Source organism: Myxocyprinus asiaticus, chromosome 46, assembly GCF_019703515.2.
Source record: "Myxocyprinus asiaticus isolate MX2 ecotype Aquarium Trade chromosome 46, UBuf_Myxa_2, whole genome shotgun sequence".
NCBI classification, from domain to species: Eukaryota; Metazoa; Chordata; class Actinopteri; order Cypriniformes; family Catostomidae; genus Myxocyprinus; species Myxocyprinus asiaticus.
This window is the reverse complement of record NC_059389.1, coordinates 10,593,348-10,613,673: the sequence shown is the minus strand read 5'-3', so window position 1 is coordinate 10,613,673 and position 20,326 is coordinate 10,593,348. Positions and strand designations below refer to the sequence as shown.

The following is a 20,326-nucleotide window of genomic DNA, read 5'->3' as shown; positions in this document are numbered from 1 at the left end:
CATAACAAATGCAATGATTGTTCCTCATCCAAATTAAATGGATGAGGGAAGAAGGCCTGAAGGTGAATAACATGCGCTCTAAAGGGCATGGTTAGGACCTTAGGCACATAGCCTTTTCTGGGTTTGACAGTGGCATTTGAAAGACCAGGGCCAAACTCCAGACATGAATTGTTGATTGATAGTGCATGCAGGTCACCAACCCGTTTTACTGAGGCCAGAGCCAGCAGTAGTGTGGCCTTAACAGAGAGCATGCACAAATCAACAGAGTTCAAAAGCTTTTAGGACTAAAGTTAAGTTGGGACTGTAGCCGGCCAAGGTGGGTTTAATCGTCTTGCTCCTTTAAGGAACTTTATGATTAAATCATGCTTGCCTACAGTGGCGCCGGCTTTGTGTGCGTGATACACAGATATAGTCAACACATACACTTTGAGCATTGATGGAGTGAGTCTTGTGTCTAATTGCTCTTGAAGAAATATTTAAGAATATTTCATGTATAGGGCAGTTTAATGGGTTTTTGCCATGTGAGAGACACCAATCAGTGAACAAATTCCATTTTAGCGCATCTCGTGGATGGCGCTCTGGCCTGTAAAATGGTGTTCATGACTGAATGCGTCAGTTCTGGCATGTTTAGTGTGCTCCATTCAGTGGCCTTACATGCAAGTTCCACAGCTTGGGCTGGGGATGCCAGATCGTGCCTTGCGGCTGAGAGAGGAGATCCATCCTCAGCGGTATTTCCCATGGTGAGCTGTACAGCATCTCTATCATTTCCATAAACCATGGCTTAGTTTTCTTGTCCTCTCGGACTTTGCATATGACAGAGTGAATCATGCACACCGGGGGAAATGCATATTTGCATTTTGCCGGCCATTTGTGGGCCATTGCATCCGCTCCCAGCGGGGCTTGGAACTTCGAGTACCAGAGGGGACAGTGGGTATTCCGCACTGAGGCAAATAGGTCGATTTCTGCTTTGCCGAATATTTCCCAAATCCTCAATACAGTTTGAGGATGAAGTCTCCATTCATCCGGTATCACCCTTGGCATGACAATAGGTATGCGCCATAATTCAGGCGGCCTGGGACATATGCAGCTGTTAGGAAGAGGAGATGACGCTCGCTCCATAGGAGGAGGTGATGTGTCAGTCTCAACAGTGGTGGTGAATGAAATCCACCTTGGCGGTTTATATATGCCACAACTGTCATGTTGTCTGAGCGAACCAGGACATGATAGTTCGCTATTTCGGATTGAAAAGCCTTTAAGGTTAGAAATACAGCTGATAGCTCTATGTGTTTGATGTGCCATGCTTTGTTCGCGCCTGTCCAGGTGTCCATTGCACACCACCCCCTAACCTGTAAGAGAACTAATGGAATGATGGCAGATGCCACCACCATTAATCCCAATGCTTTTTAAAACAGCTTCAGCGGAAGTGTTCTCCCCAGTTTGAACTGCGACAGACAAGGTGGAATGGCTTGAATGCACTTGCTCGTGAGGTGTGTGCGCCCGGTCGTGGAGTCGAGGCGGACTCCCAAAAAGGAGATTTGTTGGCTGGGGGAGAGCGTGCTCTTCACCCAGTTCACATTGAGGCCCAAGCTGTTTAGATGTTGAAGCAGTAAATCTCTGTGCTGGCATAACAGAGCCTCTGATGGTGCCAGTAACAGCCAATCGTTGAGGTAGTTCAAGATGCGCCCTACGTAACGGGACAGAGGGCAATTTGGTTTGCTCACCGTATGATATAATGCGTTGCTCACCATAGGGAAGCGGATGAGCATAATGTGTGTGCTTTGAAGAGGAAAAGGGCTCTATATTGATTATGTGTGAGCATCTCGTGCATTTGCAACGAGTGCTGTATTATTTTTTGCATTCATTGAATTTTTTTATTGCATTTATTTGAGTGCAAAACACAGAAACAACATTTTGAACAATACTGTGCACAACAATATTCCTTTCCTGACAAACAGCATTGGGGAGATGGGGAAGAGTGTTTTGTGTCTCCAATCAAGCCTTCTTTGGAGCAGACCAGGAGGGAACCACGGGCTATGCTTTCCACTTTAAAGGGCTGTGCCTGTCAGGAGTGCTTTTGCTGTGTGTGTGTGTGTGGCACTGATACGGCTGCTTCCATTTGGGTGCTCACCGGTGGCTTGACAGTGGCAGGTGGCGGCGCTGAGGCAGCAGGTATGGGGCTTTTATTCGGGTGCTGGCTCGAAACAGAGCGAGGGTGAACCGGCTGTGATGTACTCCGTTTGGGCATAAAGTGTCTCATAGCCTGTGACTGCTGCTGAATCGCAACATAGCGCTCAGCAAACTTATTCACAGAGCCGCCAAAGAGGCCGGCTTGAGAGACTGGAGCATCCAACGGAGTGGCTTTTTCCCTATCACTCGTTTCTGTGAGGGTCAGCCATATATGTAAATCCAGAACTACCAGGTTGCCCATGGAACTGCCGATTGCCTGTGCAGTGACTTTCGTGGCATGCAACGCTAAGTCTGTAGCGGTGCAGAGCTCTTTGAATGTCTCTGGATCGAAGCCTTGCTTGTCCATTTGCTTGAGGAGCTTGGCTTAAAATACCTGGAGCACCACCATTGCGTGGAGTGCTGATCCAGCTTGTCCTGCCGCTGAGTAAGCTTTTCCAGCCAGTGTGGACGTTTGTCGACATGGCTTGGTAAGATGTATGGGGTGTGATTTCCCATACAAAAATGACCAGTCATTGGAAATGAATGGATTAGACTAAAACATACAGAAATATTAAGTGTTCAAAATCTCAATCCTTTAGATAAGCACATATGTGGATGTGTGTTTGCACACACAAAGTCCTCAGACATGTGCACACACACAATCACACACACACACACACACACAAATTCACAAACACAGTGTGTGTTGAGCGCACTTTTGTGCATCGTTTTTCCATGTACACTCTTTGAGGAATATTTCAAGATCTACTTATCAAATTTGCAAATGATGAGAAAGAAACAGTTCTTATTTGTCAGCAACTTAAAAAGCATTATTTAAGAATTGTTAGGTTCAGCTATATGCATTGTAAAGTCCAGATTCTAAATTTAAAATGACACCTATTTTGTTCAGATCAAGCAAGTGGTTATTAATTTATTATGTAATTATTTTATATATATATATATATATATATATATATATATATATATATATATATATATATTTTTTTTTTTTTTTTTTTTTTTCGTAGGGAGTGCCCCCCACTAGCCCAGTATGAGCTCAGTTCAATGAATCATTCTATCAATAAACATTTTTATTTTCATAATTACTAAAAAAGAAGTTGATAAAAAGATCTAATGCAATATCTTGTGATAATACACAGATCAACCACAACATTAAAACCACCTTCCTAATATTGTGTAGGTCCCCCTTATGCTGCCAAAACAGCGTCAACTCGCATCTCAGAATAGCATTCTGAGATGCTGTTTTTCTCACCACAATTGTACAGAGCAGTTATCTGAGTTACCATAGACTTTGTCAGTTTGAACCAGTCTGGCCATTCTCTGTTGACCTCTCTCATCAACAAGGCATTTCCGTCCACAGAACTGCCACTCACTGGATGTTTTTTTTTTTTGTGATCTCAGTGATTGAGATCACAATGTGGCATGATTGTTGGTGCCAGACAGGCTGGTTTGAGTATTTCTGTAACTGCTGATCTCCTGGGATTTTCACACACAACAGTCTCTAGAATGTACTCAGAATGGTGCCAAAAAAAACTAAACAAAAAACAAGTCTATGGTAATTCAGATAACCTCTCTGCACAACTGTGGTGATAAGAACAGCTGTTTAATTGCTGTATCTCAGAATGCTGTTTTGGTGGCATGAGGGGGACCTACACAATATTAGACAGGTGCTTTTAATGTTGTGGCTGATCGGTGTATATGCAATATGAGAGATTTATAAACAATCTTAGTGGGCCGGCCATTTTTGACCGAGAATACAAAATGTGTTAACACAAAACGAACACGGCGTGGCTTAAGGGTTAATGACAGAATGGACTCCAAAAGTTTGTGCAAAACCTGATGTTATCCAGCATGATTTGAAAATGTTCCTAAGAGCATCTTGTGTGCTGACCCTTTATAGTAAACACAACCAATGTCACAAATTTGATTAGGGATCTATAAATAGTGCAGAATCTGAAATATTACATATTTTACATAATTGTGTTTCTTTGTTTTGGTTTAAATTAGATTTTAAATCCCAGATTTTCAATTTGGACATAAACAGTGAGGAAAAATGTAGCACAGCCATATCTAATAGCACCTTGCCTCTCCTCTGCCATCCCACGCACTTCTTCACTCAAAACGCTCTCTGACTGTCTTGCCCCTGGATGCCACTCAATCTTGCAAACACCCACACAGCAAAAACACTCGTCACCTTGTGTAACCAGGTGTCAGGGAGTCTGGCAGAGTAATGGTCGCTCCTTGCTGAATGAAAGTGGTGGCAGAATCAGACTTGAGTTACTGCTGCTCTTTGAAAGACAGATAATCGTGATGATAATTCTGGTAAAGGCAGTAATTGATTTCATAACACCATTTAAATGGCATATTTGAGGGTTAAAATTCACAAAGAAGGGAAAGAACCATTTAAAGTCTTGCCTCGATGAAAGTTGCAGTAGTCAATTATTCATTAGATTCTTTAGTTAGCCAGGCAAGTTGTTTTCAAAACCTTTGTTATTTTAAATAACCCTACTTATTAATCGTTAGCACATAACTCGTCCTGCATTGTTTTTGCTATGGATATGAATGATACCTCAAATCCTGCATCATATCGAGGAGACATGTGCTATTCATTTTCTTATATATTAATAAAGTGATCACATGTAAAATTTTTGCCTGGGTGACAAAAGAATCCCATACACTAATATGTTTTCAGTTTCCTAAACTCATCATTTCCGAAATATGCAATAATGGAGAGCATTTATGAAGCGCTTCATTTTCAGTGTAGGTAAATGCCATTCTAGTGTGGATGAGAGGCATAAACTTAGTTAAATCAATGCATTTTCAAACGAAAACGTATTAGTGTGAACGTGGCCTTACTTTGAAGGAGGGATCTAAAACTAGAACACCCTAGCAGCCACACAGCAATGTGCTAAAAACTCTCAGAACACCTTAGCAACCCCATTGCAATGCTATGGAAGACTTGGGATGTACTTAGGGGTGGTCTCTTTTGGTGTGGGCCAGTAAGTAGCCACCAAGCCCAGAACACCCTAGCAACCACATAGCAATGCTCAAAAACTACTTAAAACACCTTAGCAACTGCATAGCAATGCCATGGCAATCACTTACAAAACCCTAGTTTAATGGTGGCAACTTTTGCATCACTCACATTTTCTTCAGAAAAAGGTAAGTTTTACTTAGACAATTTGGTAACACTTTTGTTTTCATTAACATTAGTGAACTACATTAGTTAACATAATCTAACATTGAACTTTACACCATTTATTAATCTGGATTAATGTTAATTTCAACATATAGTAATGCATTTATTAAATTAAAAGTTGTGAACATTAACATTAGTTAATGCAGTATGAACTAACATAAACTAACAATAAACAGTTTTATTTATTCTAATAAGCATTACAATTTATATTAATAAATGCTTTAAATAATTATTGTTCATTGTTAGTTCATGATACCTAATGCATGAACTAATGTTAACAAAAGGAACCATATTGTAAAGTGTTACTGACAGTTTTAATACCAACAGTAGTCATGTCACAATTAAACATAATACATTAAACGGTATGTTGTGGAACCAGCCCTTAGAAAATGTATATCGGTTGCCAGATTGATGAGAATTAGACCTATTAGGCCTGTATTGATAAATGAGGGATTATGGAGGAGCTGACGGTCATAATCCCTCGACAAACATGTCACATTGATTATCATCTAAAATTAGCTTTATCTACAGTGCAGAGGAAATGGCATTTGATCTGTTTATGGATTAAATTATATCATGAGCATTTTGCCACTGCAATTAGCCCAAATTTGATACGCTGGAGAGGCTGTACATCTGCTGGAATTTCCTCATCTCATTTAAATTTGTGTCATGATGTGGGATAAATGTTTTCTTTTTGGGTTTTGTAGATTGAAGATCCTTTGCATTTTTTCAAGTACAGTGGCAAGGAAAAGTATGTGAACTGTTTGTAATTACCTGCATTTATGTATAAATTTGTCTTAAAATCTGGTTGCAAACATGAACAAACAATCTATTTTAACTAATTACAAACAAATTATTGTATTGTTCTTGTACATATTGAATATATCATTCAAACATTCAAAGTGTATGTTGTAAAACGTATGTGGCTAATGATGCCAGCAAAAGCTAATTAGAGCCAGGAGTTGGCAAACCTGGCATCCAATCAATGAAACAAGATTGGAGGTGTGGGTTTGAGCTACTCTGACTTATAAAAGCACTCAGACATTTTGAGTTTGCTATTCAAAAGAAGCATCTTCTAACGTGGACCATGCTTTGAAAAAAGAGATCTCAGAAGACCTACGATCAAGAACTGTTGCTTTTCATAAAGCTGGAAAGTATTATCTCAAAGAGCTTAGATATTCATCTGTCCACAGTTAGACAAATTGTCTATAAATGGAGACAGTTTAGTACTGTGGCTATTCTCCCTAGAAGTGGCTGTCCAGCCAAGATGACTCAAAGGGCACACGCAGAATGCTCAGTGAGGTAATAAAGAACCATAGTGTGACTGTTAAAGACTTGAAGGAATCATTGGAACTGGTTAACATCTCTGTTCATGAGTCTACTATACAGAAAACATTAAACAGGCATGGTGTCCATGACAGGATACCATGAAGTAAACGTTGCTTTCCAACAAAAACATTGCTGCGTGGCTGAAGTTGGCCAAAGACCACCTTGACACTCCACAATGCTACTGGGAAAATATTTTGTGGACTGATGAAACTAAAGTTGAATAGTTTGGGAAGAACACACTGCACTACGTATGGCATAAAAAGGGCACTGCATACCAGCATGAAAACATCATCCCAATGGTGAAGTATGGTGAAAGGAGTATCATGATTTGGGGCTGCTTTGCTGCTTCGAGGCCTGAACCGCTTGCCATCATTGAGGGAAAAATTTATTCTCAAGTTTATCAAGATATCCAACACACATTTTATGACCACTTAATGTAGAAAACCAGCTAATTCCAAAAGGTTCACAAACTTTTTCTTGCCACTGTATATACAGTAAAGAGTAGTCATTTTATGCCCAAAATACTATTTACAAATTAGGTAGCGCATAAGGTTACAATAGGGTTCCATCTGTTAAAATTAGTCAATGAATTAGGTATCATGAACTAACAATGAACAATATATTTTTTTACATCATTTATTAATCTTTGTTAATGTTAGTTTACCAAAATACAATTGTTCGTTGTTAGTTCATGTTAGTTCATAGTGCACTGGCTAATGTTAACATGTACCTGTACAACTTTTGTTTTAAAAAAATGTCTTACTATATGTTGAAATTAACATTAACCAAGATTAATAAATGCTGTAAAAGAATTGTTCATTGCAAGTTCATAGTTAGTACTAATAACTAAGTAATGTTAACAAATTGAACCTTATTGGAAAGTGTTGTTGAGTGTTACCCAAATTGATTTCGTTTTAGCATTTACTCTTACATATGCAGCTGAAATTGGCTTTTCTATGTCTGCTTTATTTAAAAGATATCATTTTTATGCCACTAAAACGTTACCTGTCTTATGTTAGAAGGTAATTTAGCAGATGTTTTGCGATGTTTATGATGTAATACAACTATGACACATGGAGTGGTGGTGGTGTAGTGGACAGACAGACTAAAGCACTGAACTGGTAAGCAAAAGATTGTTGGTTCAATCCCCACAACCACCACCATTGTGTCCTTGAGCAAGGCACTCAACTCCAGGTTGCTCCAGGGGCATTGTCCCTGTAATAAGGGCACTGTAAGTCGCTTTGGATAAAAGCGTCTGCCAAATGCGTAAATGTAACTATGACACTTAAAAGAAGAATGCAGTGTTTTCCAGATGATGTTGTCTTTAGCGGACATGCTTAGGCACTGAAAACCTTTTAAATATGAATGAATTTCTTTGTTTTTCATGGGTCCTTTTACTTGTATATAAATAAAAAAAATCTAAGTAATTTTTTTAATGTTGTTGAAAAGAGCGTGTTTAAGATTGTCAGATTATTAACTGTAAAACAGAAAACAGACAAGTTGTTGACAAATCAATGTTTAATTCGCTTTGCAAATGGAAAAGCTCTCTTTGACGGAAGAATAAATAACTCTAATCTGACAGCTTTATATTCCATAATTAACAAGGCTTATTTTTACAACATGAGCTTAATTCAGCAGAAGAGTTTCTGCTTGTATAATCAAGTTCTAAACCTGCATGTTTGTATTTGGGGAGTACAAACTGTGTTTCCTAATTTTGAGAACTATAGTAACATGTAGTTCCAAGAAAATCATTAGTAGGAAAGGAAAATGGCTTTGTACAAGTTCAAGCTCAGCCTTTATTGTCCTCTACAGAGGCAAATTTGGAATGTTGGCAGCAGTTCATACATACACATACATAAACACTCAATTTACACACAAAAAAAAAAAAAAAAACACAAAGGAGAAATTACAATGAATCATTTATAAAAGTGGTAACAGCTGGAATAAATTAGTATTTGTATCTGTTGGTCTTACATTAAGGAAGTTTGTATCACCGACCAAAGGGAAGCAACCAAAACTCAGTGAACAAAGCCTTCCTAGTTGCTCTAGTCATATACAATTGCGTCAGATTAGTAAATTCAGTACCAGCTAACTTATTACACATATTAACAATGTTACACAATTTACTCTTGTTTCTTACGTTAAGGTGACCATACCAGCAAATAAAAGAAAAGTTAAAACAGATTCGATAAAACAAGAATAAAACATTTTCATAAAAGTGACATCCATGTTAAAACTATGAAGTTTCCTCAAGTAATACATTCGCTGGAGAGCTTTACCTCGAATGACATCAGTATTAGCCTCAAAATCAGTTTGTCATCAATTACAGTTCCCAATTGCTTGACAACCTCCACAGGTTGTCCCTTTAAGACAACAGGCATAATAGGAAAATATTTCCTATGGAAAACAATGGAAATCTCTTTAGTCTTAAGAACATTAATATTTAAAAAAGACTGATCACATTGTGTGCACATATCTACTACAGGACCATGGCTGCAGTCAGAATCATTAAGTAGAGATACAGTTTCTGAATCATCAGCAAATTTGATAATATACCTTCCCTCACATTTACTCTGACAGTCATTAGTGTATAAAGAAAATAAAAGTGGGGACAGAACACATCCTTGTGGAGAGCCAGTAGAAGATACCAATTTGCTGGACAGCACACCAATGACACATACTCTCTGGGATCTATTTGTTAAAAAAAAAAAAAATCAACCAGCCAACACACTGTTTTAAAATCCAACTTAAAGTGATCAATGAGCTTTCTAGCTAAAATGTGGGGCTGAATACAATTAAAAGCAGAGGAGAATCCAATAAAAAGCAGCCTTCCATGATTTTTGGTTCCCTCCAGGTGCCCCAGAACAAAGCTAAGCAGAGTGCAAGTGGCATCCTCTACTCCTCTACCGATTCTATAAGCAAACTGAAGAGAATCGAGTAGCGAATATGTCGAGGCTAAAATCTCATCCTTAACTAATTTTTTCAAAGGTCTTCATCACTAATGAAGTGAGTGCCACTGGCCTATAGTCATTAAGAGACTAAGGATAACTTTTCTTAGCTTCAGGGACAACTACAGAATCTTTCAAAATGCATGGGACTTCAGAAAGCTGCAGTGATTTATTAAAAAGAAAAGAAAAGATATCTGAAAGCTGCTCTGCACAATTACGGAGCAGTCTACCACCAATAAGATCAGGGCCAGGCTCTTCTTAGCTTTAACTTGACTAAAACATTTATAAATGTCAACTGTGTTGACTTGAAACTTAACGTTTGTATCTAAACCCTCCACGTTCTCATAAACAGAAAGTTCAAAAGTAAAATCAAGAATATCAAATCATGTGTAAAATTGATTAAGGTCATCTGCTAGCTCAAAACTTGACTTACCTCCTAATTTAATACTTCTTGTCTTTTGTTGAATTCCAATCAAGTTTTTAAATCCATCCCAAGCAAGACGAGAATTTCTGTTTGCTATCAACAAAGTCTCCACCTTATCCTTATAACACAATTTAGCAAGCTTTATTTCTTTTCTTACTTGTTTATGAGCTTCTCTATACAGAGTGTAGTCCCCCTGATTAAAATAGATGTTCCTTAAATTAATTACATTTTTAACAGATCTTGTGATCCATGGTTTGTTATTGGGAAAAATTGTACACATTTTCTGTGGAGTAACTAATTCTTCACAGAATGTAATATATGCCATCACTGTCTCCGTAAAATCATCTAAATCTCTACAAACATTCTTAAACAAATCTCAATCAGTGCATTCATAACAGGCTCTTCAGGCTTTGAATTGAGTCATTAGACCATACGGGAACCAGTCTTTTCTCTGTTTTCCCCCTTTTCAATGCAGGTTTGTAGGTAGGTGCAAGATAAACAGTGGAATGATCAGACATGCTGAGGGGGGCTCTTAAAGCAGACTTGTACACCCCTTTAATAGACCCAAAGCGGAGATCCAAATACTTCTTGTTTCTTGTCAGGCAGTTCACATATTGGTAAAAGTCACTGGGAGCTTGTCCCATCACAAAACTGGGTGCATCAGGTGAAATACACTGCAGCCTTTGTACAGTTTTACATAAAATATCCGATGCATTGTTAATATTAGCCCTCGGGTGGATGTAAACAACCATAATAGAAATTCGGGGAAACTCCCGAGGCAAATAAAAAGGACGAAGTGAAAATGACATCAATTCGATATCAGGACTACACACAGTTTCCCTCAGAACCACAGATTGTAGACATACTAAATAATGTTTTAATATAAATGTAAAAATTAGGGTATAACATTTTTTATTCACTCTGTATAAAAACAATAGAAGTCAATGGAAAGTCCTGTCCCAGATAGAAAAACGTGTGTGTTCGTTTGTGTATACACGTCATACTAAGGGGGGCATTGGCCAGACTGACAGACAACAGCAATACTGTTCATGAGTGAGTGCAGTGTTGCCATGGCAACAAACTCCCTTGTGTGCTCAGTGTAGTGTTGCTTGCTCGCTCTGCCACACACACACACACACACACACACACACACACACACACACACACACACACACACATACATATTAGTCAAGAATAAGCATTACCCAACTTCAATAGAAAATTAATAGGCAAAATGGGAGATGAGACAGGCAGATAAAAGTTTGAGGATTACCTCAGGGCACTACATTGATCATATTGCTGTTGCGGTCATTTTATAATAACATTAAGCCACGAGAGAAAGAATTAAATAAATGTGAAACTTGAAGGATGTGAATGAAAACTGATGTATGAATCTTCCAGTGAGCACTCAAGCCACTTATTGTTTGTTTGTTTTTGTATGGTGTGCGATAAGGCGGATAAGTGTATGTGAGAGTTTGACGCAAACCCATCAAGCGGGGCTGTGGTTCTGTCCTATAGGTTTATTATTAATGAACTACAGGAAGAGAGAGAAAAAGGTAGCCAATAAGGAAAAAAGAAACGGAAAGAGTGAGCTTTAAGAGTAAAGGCCAGAAACATGAACTGTATAGATGTCTTACTTTAGGCTCTTAGATGGAGTAAAAAACGGTGCCTTAAAGGGATAGTTCACCCAAATATTAAAATTATGTCATTTACTCACCCTCACGTTGATCCAAAACTGTATATCTTACTTTCTTCTGAGGAGCATAAAAGGAAATGTTAGGCAGAATGACAGTCATACGGGTTACGAGAGTAAATAATGACAGACTTTTCATTTTGGGGTAAACTAAGCCTTTAAATCAAATAATTAGGAACCTAAAACCTTTCTTTGGCTCCTACAAAACAAACTTTTTTTATCACGCTTATAGAAAGTAAACAGTCTCAGATATTGATGTGGCATTTCTCTGTCCCTCTCTGCCTTTATCTTTCTCTCTCCCCCTTTTCCTCATGGGGAAAGTTGTGATCAGTATTGATTAGAAGGTAAAGGATTTGTGTTTAAACAGATCTATAGGTGAGGCTTTCTAAACACGGTGTTAGCTAACAGACTTCCTGATGGTGTCCACATTCATTTCATTTATTGCCTTGATTATCAGTCTTCTGGTTGGTACTGGAGCAATATTAGACCTTGAAGGCTAGCAATTGAAGGCACACATAACATTTTAAGTGCATACTCACAAAGTAAACACACAAGAAGGGTGTTTGGGTGATCATAAAGGCAGATAGAAGCCTCCTGAATACAATGTGAACTGTTTCAACTAGTGGTCAACTGATAAATCGCAGAGGCCGATAAATTGGCCGATATTCTGAATTGTTTTACTTATCGGCATTGGCCGATACATTTTCCCCTTTGGCCGATTTGTTTCTTGAGGGCACTGAGAATCGCCTGCTTGCATGTAAATCATGTAAATGACCAATCACAGTTTGTTTTGTTGTTACGTGCCATCGTGTTACTACAATAATAGACCGGTGTGCAACAAAGTTTCATTTAAACAGTCTGCAGCAGAAGCGTTTGAGCTCATAATGTTTATGTGCTCGCATGTTTCATTCTCCCTGTCTCTAAACAGTTCCTTGTATCTTTTAACTATCTTATCTAATGATAAAATGTCAAATCTCAATAAAACTAACATCATATACCATCTGCAAATATGCGCATATCTCGTTTAAACAGATGTAATAAACCAACCTCACACAGCTTCAGCAGATCCAGCATCCTGTGGAACGCTCCTGTGAAGCACGTATTCTAACGGTCTCTCCTCAACAGTTCCCTGTAACTTTTATAATGATAAAAGGTAAATATCAATAAAACTTATATTATATACCATCTGCAAATATGCAGATATCTTGTTTAAAATTCTGTAATTCATGAACCTCACGAAAATCCAGTGTTTTCTTCCCGTCGAGCGCTCATCTAATATCTTCCTCTTCCGCGTGTATTCCATCAGCCAGAATCAAATACTTCAGTGTCAGTTCCTCTGATTCACAAATCATGACAGTCATTCCGTGACAATCCAAGCAGGCGATCCAGGCCATTTAAACTGACAGAAACATTTAATTCTAATCACGCATGGATGGGCTAGAGAAATTATGCATATCTTCTCTCGTTATACGCACTTACTGACTGATGCTACTAGTCTTAAAGAGAGGGGGGTTTGGGTGGTTTACGAGGAACTTTTTTTGAGGTTACAAATTGGTAATTACAAGGGTATTATGTTATAAATGTGGTTTATGAGGACATTTCTAGTGTCCCCATAATTCAAATCGCTTAAAAACATACTAAACTGTTTTTTGTTTTTGTGTAAAAATGCAGAAAGTTTTTTGTGAGGGTTAGGTTTAAAGGTAGAGTTAGGGTTAGGGGATAGAATCTATAGTTCGTACAGTATAAAAATCATTATGTCTATGGAGAGTCCTCATAAGAATAGCCGCACCAACATATGTGTGTGTGTGTGTGTGTGTGCGTGCGTGTGTGTGTTTACTGTTGTGTATATTGTAGGTGCAAAATAACAGCAGGACCTTCTCAGGGTATCCATGAGTTGAGGACATTGTTGTTGCACCAGATTCCCTTTGCAATCTTTATATGTGTGTGTCTGTGTGTGTGACCTGAAAGCTACTCAGTGGTAAGCATACTTAACCTAAAGGCACAGTCACTTAACCCCCCTCTGCACATGTGTGAGCGTGTTTGTGTGTGGTAATGTGTGTGGTAATACAGCATGCACAGCTGCAGACTACAACACATTTATTTACTGTGCTTCCTTTTCCTGTTCTTCAGCACAGACGGCCTTTTTTGTCACTCTCCGAGTCGGACGGCTCAAATTCTCCCAAGCGCAGCACCGTAATCACAGCAGGCTGTCAAAATCAGCCCTCTCAACAAATGATGAGCTTTCGCCTCATGTCTAGGCCACTACTCAGTCGGTGCGCTGGTCCTGAGCAGATTAGTCAGCCGTGATGGATAAAACCCTGGAAATTATTATTCCACAGATTGGGTGTGTGTGTGTGCAGATGAGGTGAGTGTGGATGCAAAGGGATTATGTGTACGTGATGCTCTGTGTTTGCTGGTAATGCTTATCTAGGTAAACCATTGTAATCTTATGGGTAGAGTACAAGCAAGAGGGTTGGGTTTTATTTGTAATGTGCTTTATTTGTGTGTATTTTTAGAAAACTTGTGTGTGAAAGGTCTATTGTATGTGAGTGCATGTGTTGCTTTGGCCACAAGTGTAAATGTTAGAGGTGTCTGTGCTGCTTAAAGTCTATATGAAACAGTTTTCAGCCTTTGATCCAGAGAGTAAGCCTGCCATACAGGCCTGAAGGTTTCATAATAAGACTAGTTTCATTATGTTTATCATTACAAGTCTTAAAGTCAGTATAAATTGACATTCGACACCCATTTTACTTCGGAAATGTGAGGTATTTTAAAGTGAAACAGGACAGTCAGTTTCAAAAAAAATGTAGGGCGGGACTTAATTTTTCCATCAGGAATTGATTGGATTGCGAAAACTTGCCTCTAAAAGACAGAAGTTTGAGGGGAGGGGTTGAAAAATAAGAGGACTTGATCAGATCAGTTGAAAAGAAAAGTTTCAGAGGGAATCAAGTCATTACATACTGATTAAAGCTGTTTCATTGAAATAATAAGCGTGAATCGTTCACAGTGAGTGTAAAAGTGTATTTTTGTAAGAAGTAAATATGGTCTATTTTGATTTCATGTTGACTTTAAAGTGTCTGCATGTGTGTGTATGTGAGTATACGTACTAAGCTATAATATGGGGACAAATTTGTCAAAAAACCACCTGCCTAATATTGTGTAGGTCCCCCTCGTGCTGCCAAAACGGTGCCAACCTGCAGAATAGCATTCTAAAATTATATTCTTCTCACCACAATTGTAAAGAGCGGTTATCTGAGTTACCGTAGACATTGTGCAGTGCATAAAATCATGCAGATATGGGTCAGAAGCGTCAGTTAATGTTCACATCAACCATCAGAATGGGGAAAAAATTAGATCTCAATGATTTGGACCGTGGCATGATTGTTGGTGCTAGATGGGCCGATTTGAGTATTTCTGTAACTGCTAATCTCCTGGGATTTTCACGCACAACAGTATCTAGAATTTATTCTGAATGGTGCCAAAAACGCCAGAACAGAACGCTATTCTGAGATGCGGGTTGGCGCTGTTTTGGTGGAGGGGGACCTACACTGTTGTGGCTGATCGGTGTGTATATATATATATATATATATATATATATATATATATATATATATATATATATATATATATATATATATATATATATATATATATATATATACATACATATATATACACACACACACACACACAAACTTTCTGCATTTTTAGAATTTATATATAAATTATTTTCCGATCACCTTCCCCCATCTGCTATTGGTCAGTCAAGCAGATAGTCCCGCCCCAAACTCATGCCATTGGTTAATGTTGTGTCAATGGGGTTGGGACACTCAAACAAACAAGCAATGTTTTAAAGTTCCACTGTGACAGTGTTTACAGATTACGAGGAAATAAGTTCATGATTGGCTTACTTACAGTTGTCCCTGTATATTAAGATGGGATAGATGGAATAATTTAACACTGAAAAAAATCATATACTTTAACTTTAATTGTGTTTATATTAATCATATTTTAAATCACACAGAATAAAAGGTCTAAAACAAAATAATTATAACATCTCACTGAGTTCTTGAGAATGCTTTGTTTGAGAACAATTTAAATTTAATTGGTATTTCCACATCACAAAGAATTTCTTTTCTTATCTGCTTTTAAGTAACCGCTTTTAATTATCTTTGTGAGGATGCAGTCTAATCTTTCTCATCTATTCCATATGGTGTGTGCCTACTTTTCCTGCCCGTTTATTTCATGTGCAACAACCAGAAAAAACAACCAGTTCTTTCCACTGCCACTTTACAAAGGGACTTAGTTATCATATTTTATAGTGACACCTGTGCAGTGGGAGCTTTTTAAATGGTAATTATCCTAAATTCTCCTTTGTTGAAATCCGGAGGTCACTCGAGAAAACAAGCCACATGTGGCAGGGCTCCAGACTACGACTAAAATATAATTGATTGCGACAATAATTTAAAACTTAGTGTGCGTTCATATGCGGTTTCGTCAGATATCATCTTGTGAATTATTGAATACATCTTTAGCGCATGCACTAGTGGGACTAATCTGCTTTTCACCCATTCTGTTTCTGACGAGCTCGCTGCACTGCACGCAACAACAAACCCAGCGTGAGAGAGTCATGAGCAAATTACTCTTTTGAACTGGATCTTTTTAATGAATCACCTGAAAAGAACTGAGGGTTTGAACTCAGGAGCTTGGTTAGCAGTTTGAATCCGATTCATTTTCTTAGAGAATCAGCCATCAGTGTGCTCACAACTGGGAGTGCAGACATTTCAAAATAAAAGTTCCATGTGTATTTCAAGCTTCTTTATAATTAAAAGTCCTGTATTATTTACCACTTTTTCTCTTCAGGTAATTATTAATTGGGATAGGAGTAGCACAATAAACTGCATCTGGGATTTCATTCAATTTGCACTTTTGTAGTCTCTGTGTCTGGAGCCATCCTGTAACAGTAAAGAAAGACTAAGGCAATATTTTAAAACAATTACAATTATATATACAGTATATAAATAAGCTTTTGACACTTAGGACAATTGTGGGACTTGTACACAACTATTACACAAGGTGAAAACATGCATTGATGCTCAAGAAGACAACACACTGCTATATGTATACTATATGTAAATATCTGTAATGTAGTTTCTAAAGAGCAGTACTAAATAAAATAAAAATCTTTTATCTCTTATATTTGTATAAATTATGAAAGTAGTGTGAACATTTATGAGGCAAAAGGGAATGCAAACTTATCTTCTGAGCTATATATACTGTTTATTAAACCTTTGATGAATGGGTTATCAGCTGACTTTCTATCTAAATCAAGAAAATCTGTGATTTTACTACAAAAAACAGCCATTTGGCTCCTTAATGTTTCAGTTTAGGAGCCAATGGCTCCTAAGTCATTTTTTTAGTCTGGAGCCCTGTCTGGTAGACCACTTTTGTGAAAATTCCCCCAACAATAACTGTGGCTGCACAAATTTGAATAATGAACATTTATAAGGTCAAGCTGATAATATGTAATATCAGCTTTTAGTTTATTTATAAACAACAAGATTTTACAAATTATATATTTAACTTGAAAATGAAAATATGAAACACTTTTAGCCGTGTTCTTACACAGCCAGCTACATTTGGTGACCTGGCACACTGTATTCTATGAAAAGCTATTATTATTTATTATTCATCATGATTTCAGAAACGTTTGAAATTTTACTTTGTTGATTGCACATTATCCTCCACTTTCAACTGATTGCCTGTTTATTCTGCCCCCCCCCCCACCCCCTACCCCCTCCCCCCCGCTTGTCTGCAGGCTCTGCACTAACGAAGCCTCACTACCTTTTGCATTGCCGTGTGTGGAATATTCTGGATCCCAGGAGTTTTTTTTTGCCATCACCATGATCAGATTCATCATAAGACTGTAGCATTGCAGACCCACTCAAGGTTGAGGCTGGGCACGGAACACATTATATCCTGTATTCAAAGTTGAACACAGTGAAAGAACCATGTAGTGTACCTTCTACCACCACAGGGGGGCGGGTTAACTTGTGGTTGTTTTTTTGTATTGTTTTTTAAAAGGGAAGTTGGTCTAGAAGGTGAGCCAGAAATGGTCTTGCACACTACACCCTACCCCAGTGCCTTCCTCAGCTTCCTGAGCCGTCTGTCTTGGGCCTTTGTTTTCCCTTGCTACTGGCTGTTGGACCGGTTGCTGGCATCCTGTGTTGCAACATCACTGGAGAAACGTAGACGCTCCCAGGATCCCTGCTCATTCCTGGCACTAGGGGTCCTGATCTCAACACCACTGTACCTGGTGCTGCTACTGGCATCCCTCCCACTGGCCTTTCTTGGCTTCATTTTGTGGGCCCCATTGCAGAGCATCAGGAACCCGTACATCTACTCCCACCAGAAACCAGACAAGCATGCCGATGAGCAGGGAGGAGTTGCTGGGAATGGGGCGGCATTTGCTGAGTGGCGCCCTCAGGGTTGCAGCTTTTGCTTTGGGAGTGCCAACGTTTGCCTGTTGCCGGACTCACTAGCACGCTTCAACAACCTGGCATATACTCAACGGCGGGCACGGGAAGTGGGAAAACGGATCCGAAATGGTGCCAGTAGACCGCAGATCAAGATATACATCGACTCGCCCACTAATACTTCGATTAGTGCCACATCCTTCTGCAGCTTGGCGACTCAGGGCTTCCGTCGCACCTCTTCTCTGGACCATCGTCCCGAACCTACGGTCACCACTGAAACTGAGACTGAGCCCTTAACAGAGTGTCCCATCCATCCCTCAGGAGGTACAATCTTGGATTGTCCCATCCACAACACTGGAGCCCAGAATTCCTCTGAGTGTCCTCTTCACCCCAATGGAGAAGAGCATGTCCCAGACTGTCCGGTCCATCAGTTTTCAGACCCACATGCCTCCAGTGAGTGTCCAGTGCATAGCAACAGCACCCAAAACTCTGAGGACTGTCCTCTCCATCCAGCTGGAGTACAGATCAGCATTACCTCTCCTGATCCAGAGCCAGACGAGGCTGAAAAAGGTAACCATCAGACCGGTGATGGAGACACAGGTAGCCTAGAAAGCCGCACTGCCTCTAGGGAATCCCTGGTACGATTCCATGCAGCTGATGGAGGCATATCGCCCAATAACACCCTTTCACAACACCGCACCTCAGTCTTCAAAAGACCCATTGGGCGCAAGCGGCGTCACGGCGATGACGGCTTTGACCACGAGATCTCCGCTTTCTTCCCAGCCAACTTGGACTTCCTGTGTCTGCAGGAAGTCTTCGACAGGCGGGCTGCAGACAGGCTCAGGAGGCAGCTGCACCGCTATTTCCCCTTCGTGCTGAGCGACGTGGGACGCTATGGCTGGAAAGGCTGTTGCTCCCAGTTCAAGTTCTTGAACAGTGGATTGCTGTTGGCCAGTCGCTATCCCATTTTGGATGCCCATTATGAGTGCTTTCCCAATGGGCGCAGCGAGGATGCTCTGGCTGCTAAGGGAGTTCTTTTTGCCAAGGTGAGTGCATTTCTTTCCGTGTTTCTTAGATTCTTTGATGTAGCTTTGTTTTGACATAAGCTTCAAAAGTGGATTAGCTACATTCCAAGTTGATTAACTACACCCTAAAACCTGCAATGGTAAAAGGACTTCTAAAAATGATAATTTCCACTACATGGTCTAAGGTATCCGGACACCTTCTTCTACACCCATTATTAACGTACTGTAAATCAAACATTTTTAGTAGAATGGTGCATACCTTTTCTGTTCCAGTATAACAATGTCCCTTTGCACAAGGTGATGTCCATAAAGAAATGGTTTACTGACTAAACTTGACTGTCCTGAATAAAGCCCAGACCTGAACACCACTGAAAACCCTTGGGATGAATTGGACAGCCGATTGTTTCAACTTCTAGTGGAAAGCTTTCCCAGAAAAGATGAAGCTATTATAGCAGAAAAAGGAGGACCAACTTTTTTTTAAAGCCCGTGATTTTGAAATTAAATGTTCAACAAGCACTTATGGGTGTGGTGTTGGGGTGTCCAAATACTTTTGCCATAAAGTAAATATCCCACCAAGTTACAATATATTGCTTATCGATTAGATTTCTTTATTAATTATCATACTTCAAAAAGTACTTTTCACTTAATACATCGATATTATCAATTTGTGCCATCAGGGCCTGTTCCTGTTCTTAAATGTTTCATGGCATGTGTTCCCTTTACTTAAAGCTGGACTGGTGGTTTGAGTGTATACAAACAGTCTGAATAATTTACAACTAGCCCTTTGTAGCCCAGAGGGCCTGTTTGAAACACTCATCTGTCATGCCTTCAGAAACATATGCTTCCTCTCTTTGTTGAATCTTGGTGGACGTACATTGCCGAAGTGTGTTTCATTATATATGGTCTTAATGGGACTTTGCACTTATGCTGAGATTATATTGCAATTATAAGTTTTACTATAAAACAGTATTTTATGCTTATTAGAGTCTGTATTTTGTACAGACAGGATCATTTGTCTTGTATCTGCTGTTGCAAGCATTCTCCA

The 20,326-nt window shown here is 39.2% G+C and overlaps 1 protein-coding gene across 2 annotated transcripts in view; it reads left to right on the top strand.

Annotated features, from left to right (window-relative positions):
- LOC127436143 (sphingomyelin phosphodiesterase 3-like) overlaps window positions 1–20,326 on the top strand; it is a 59,856-nt gene that overhangs the window by 17,416 nt on the left and 22,114 nt on the right. The window contains exons 1-2 of one of the 2 annotated variants that reach the window (XM_051690094.1): window positions 14,121–14,145; window positions 17,599–19,302. In XM_051690094.1, coding sequence (XP_051546054.1) covers window positions 17,893–19,302 — 1,410 coding nt within the window. In that variant the 5' untranslated portion in view covers window positions 14,121–14,145; window positions 17,599–17,892. Of the gene's footprint in view, window positions 1–14,120; window positions 14,146–17,598; window positions 19,303–20,326 lie in introns of those variants that run through there. The other variant, XM_051690093.1, reaches the window with a different exon arrangement.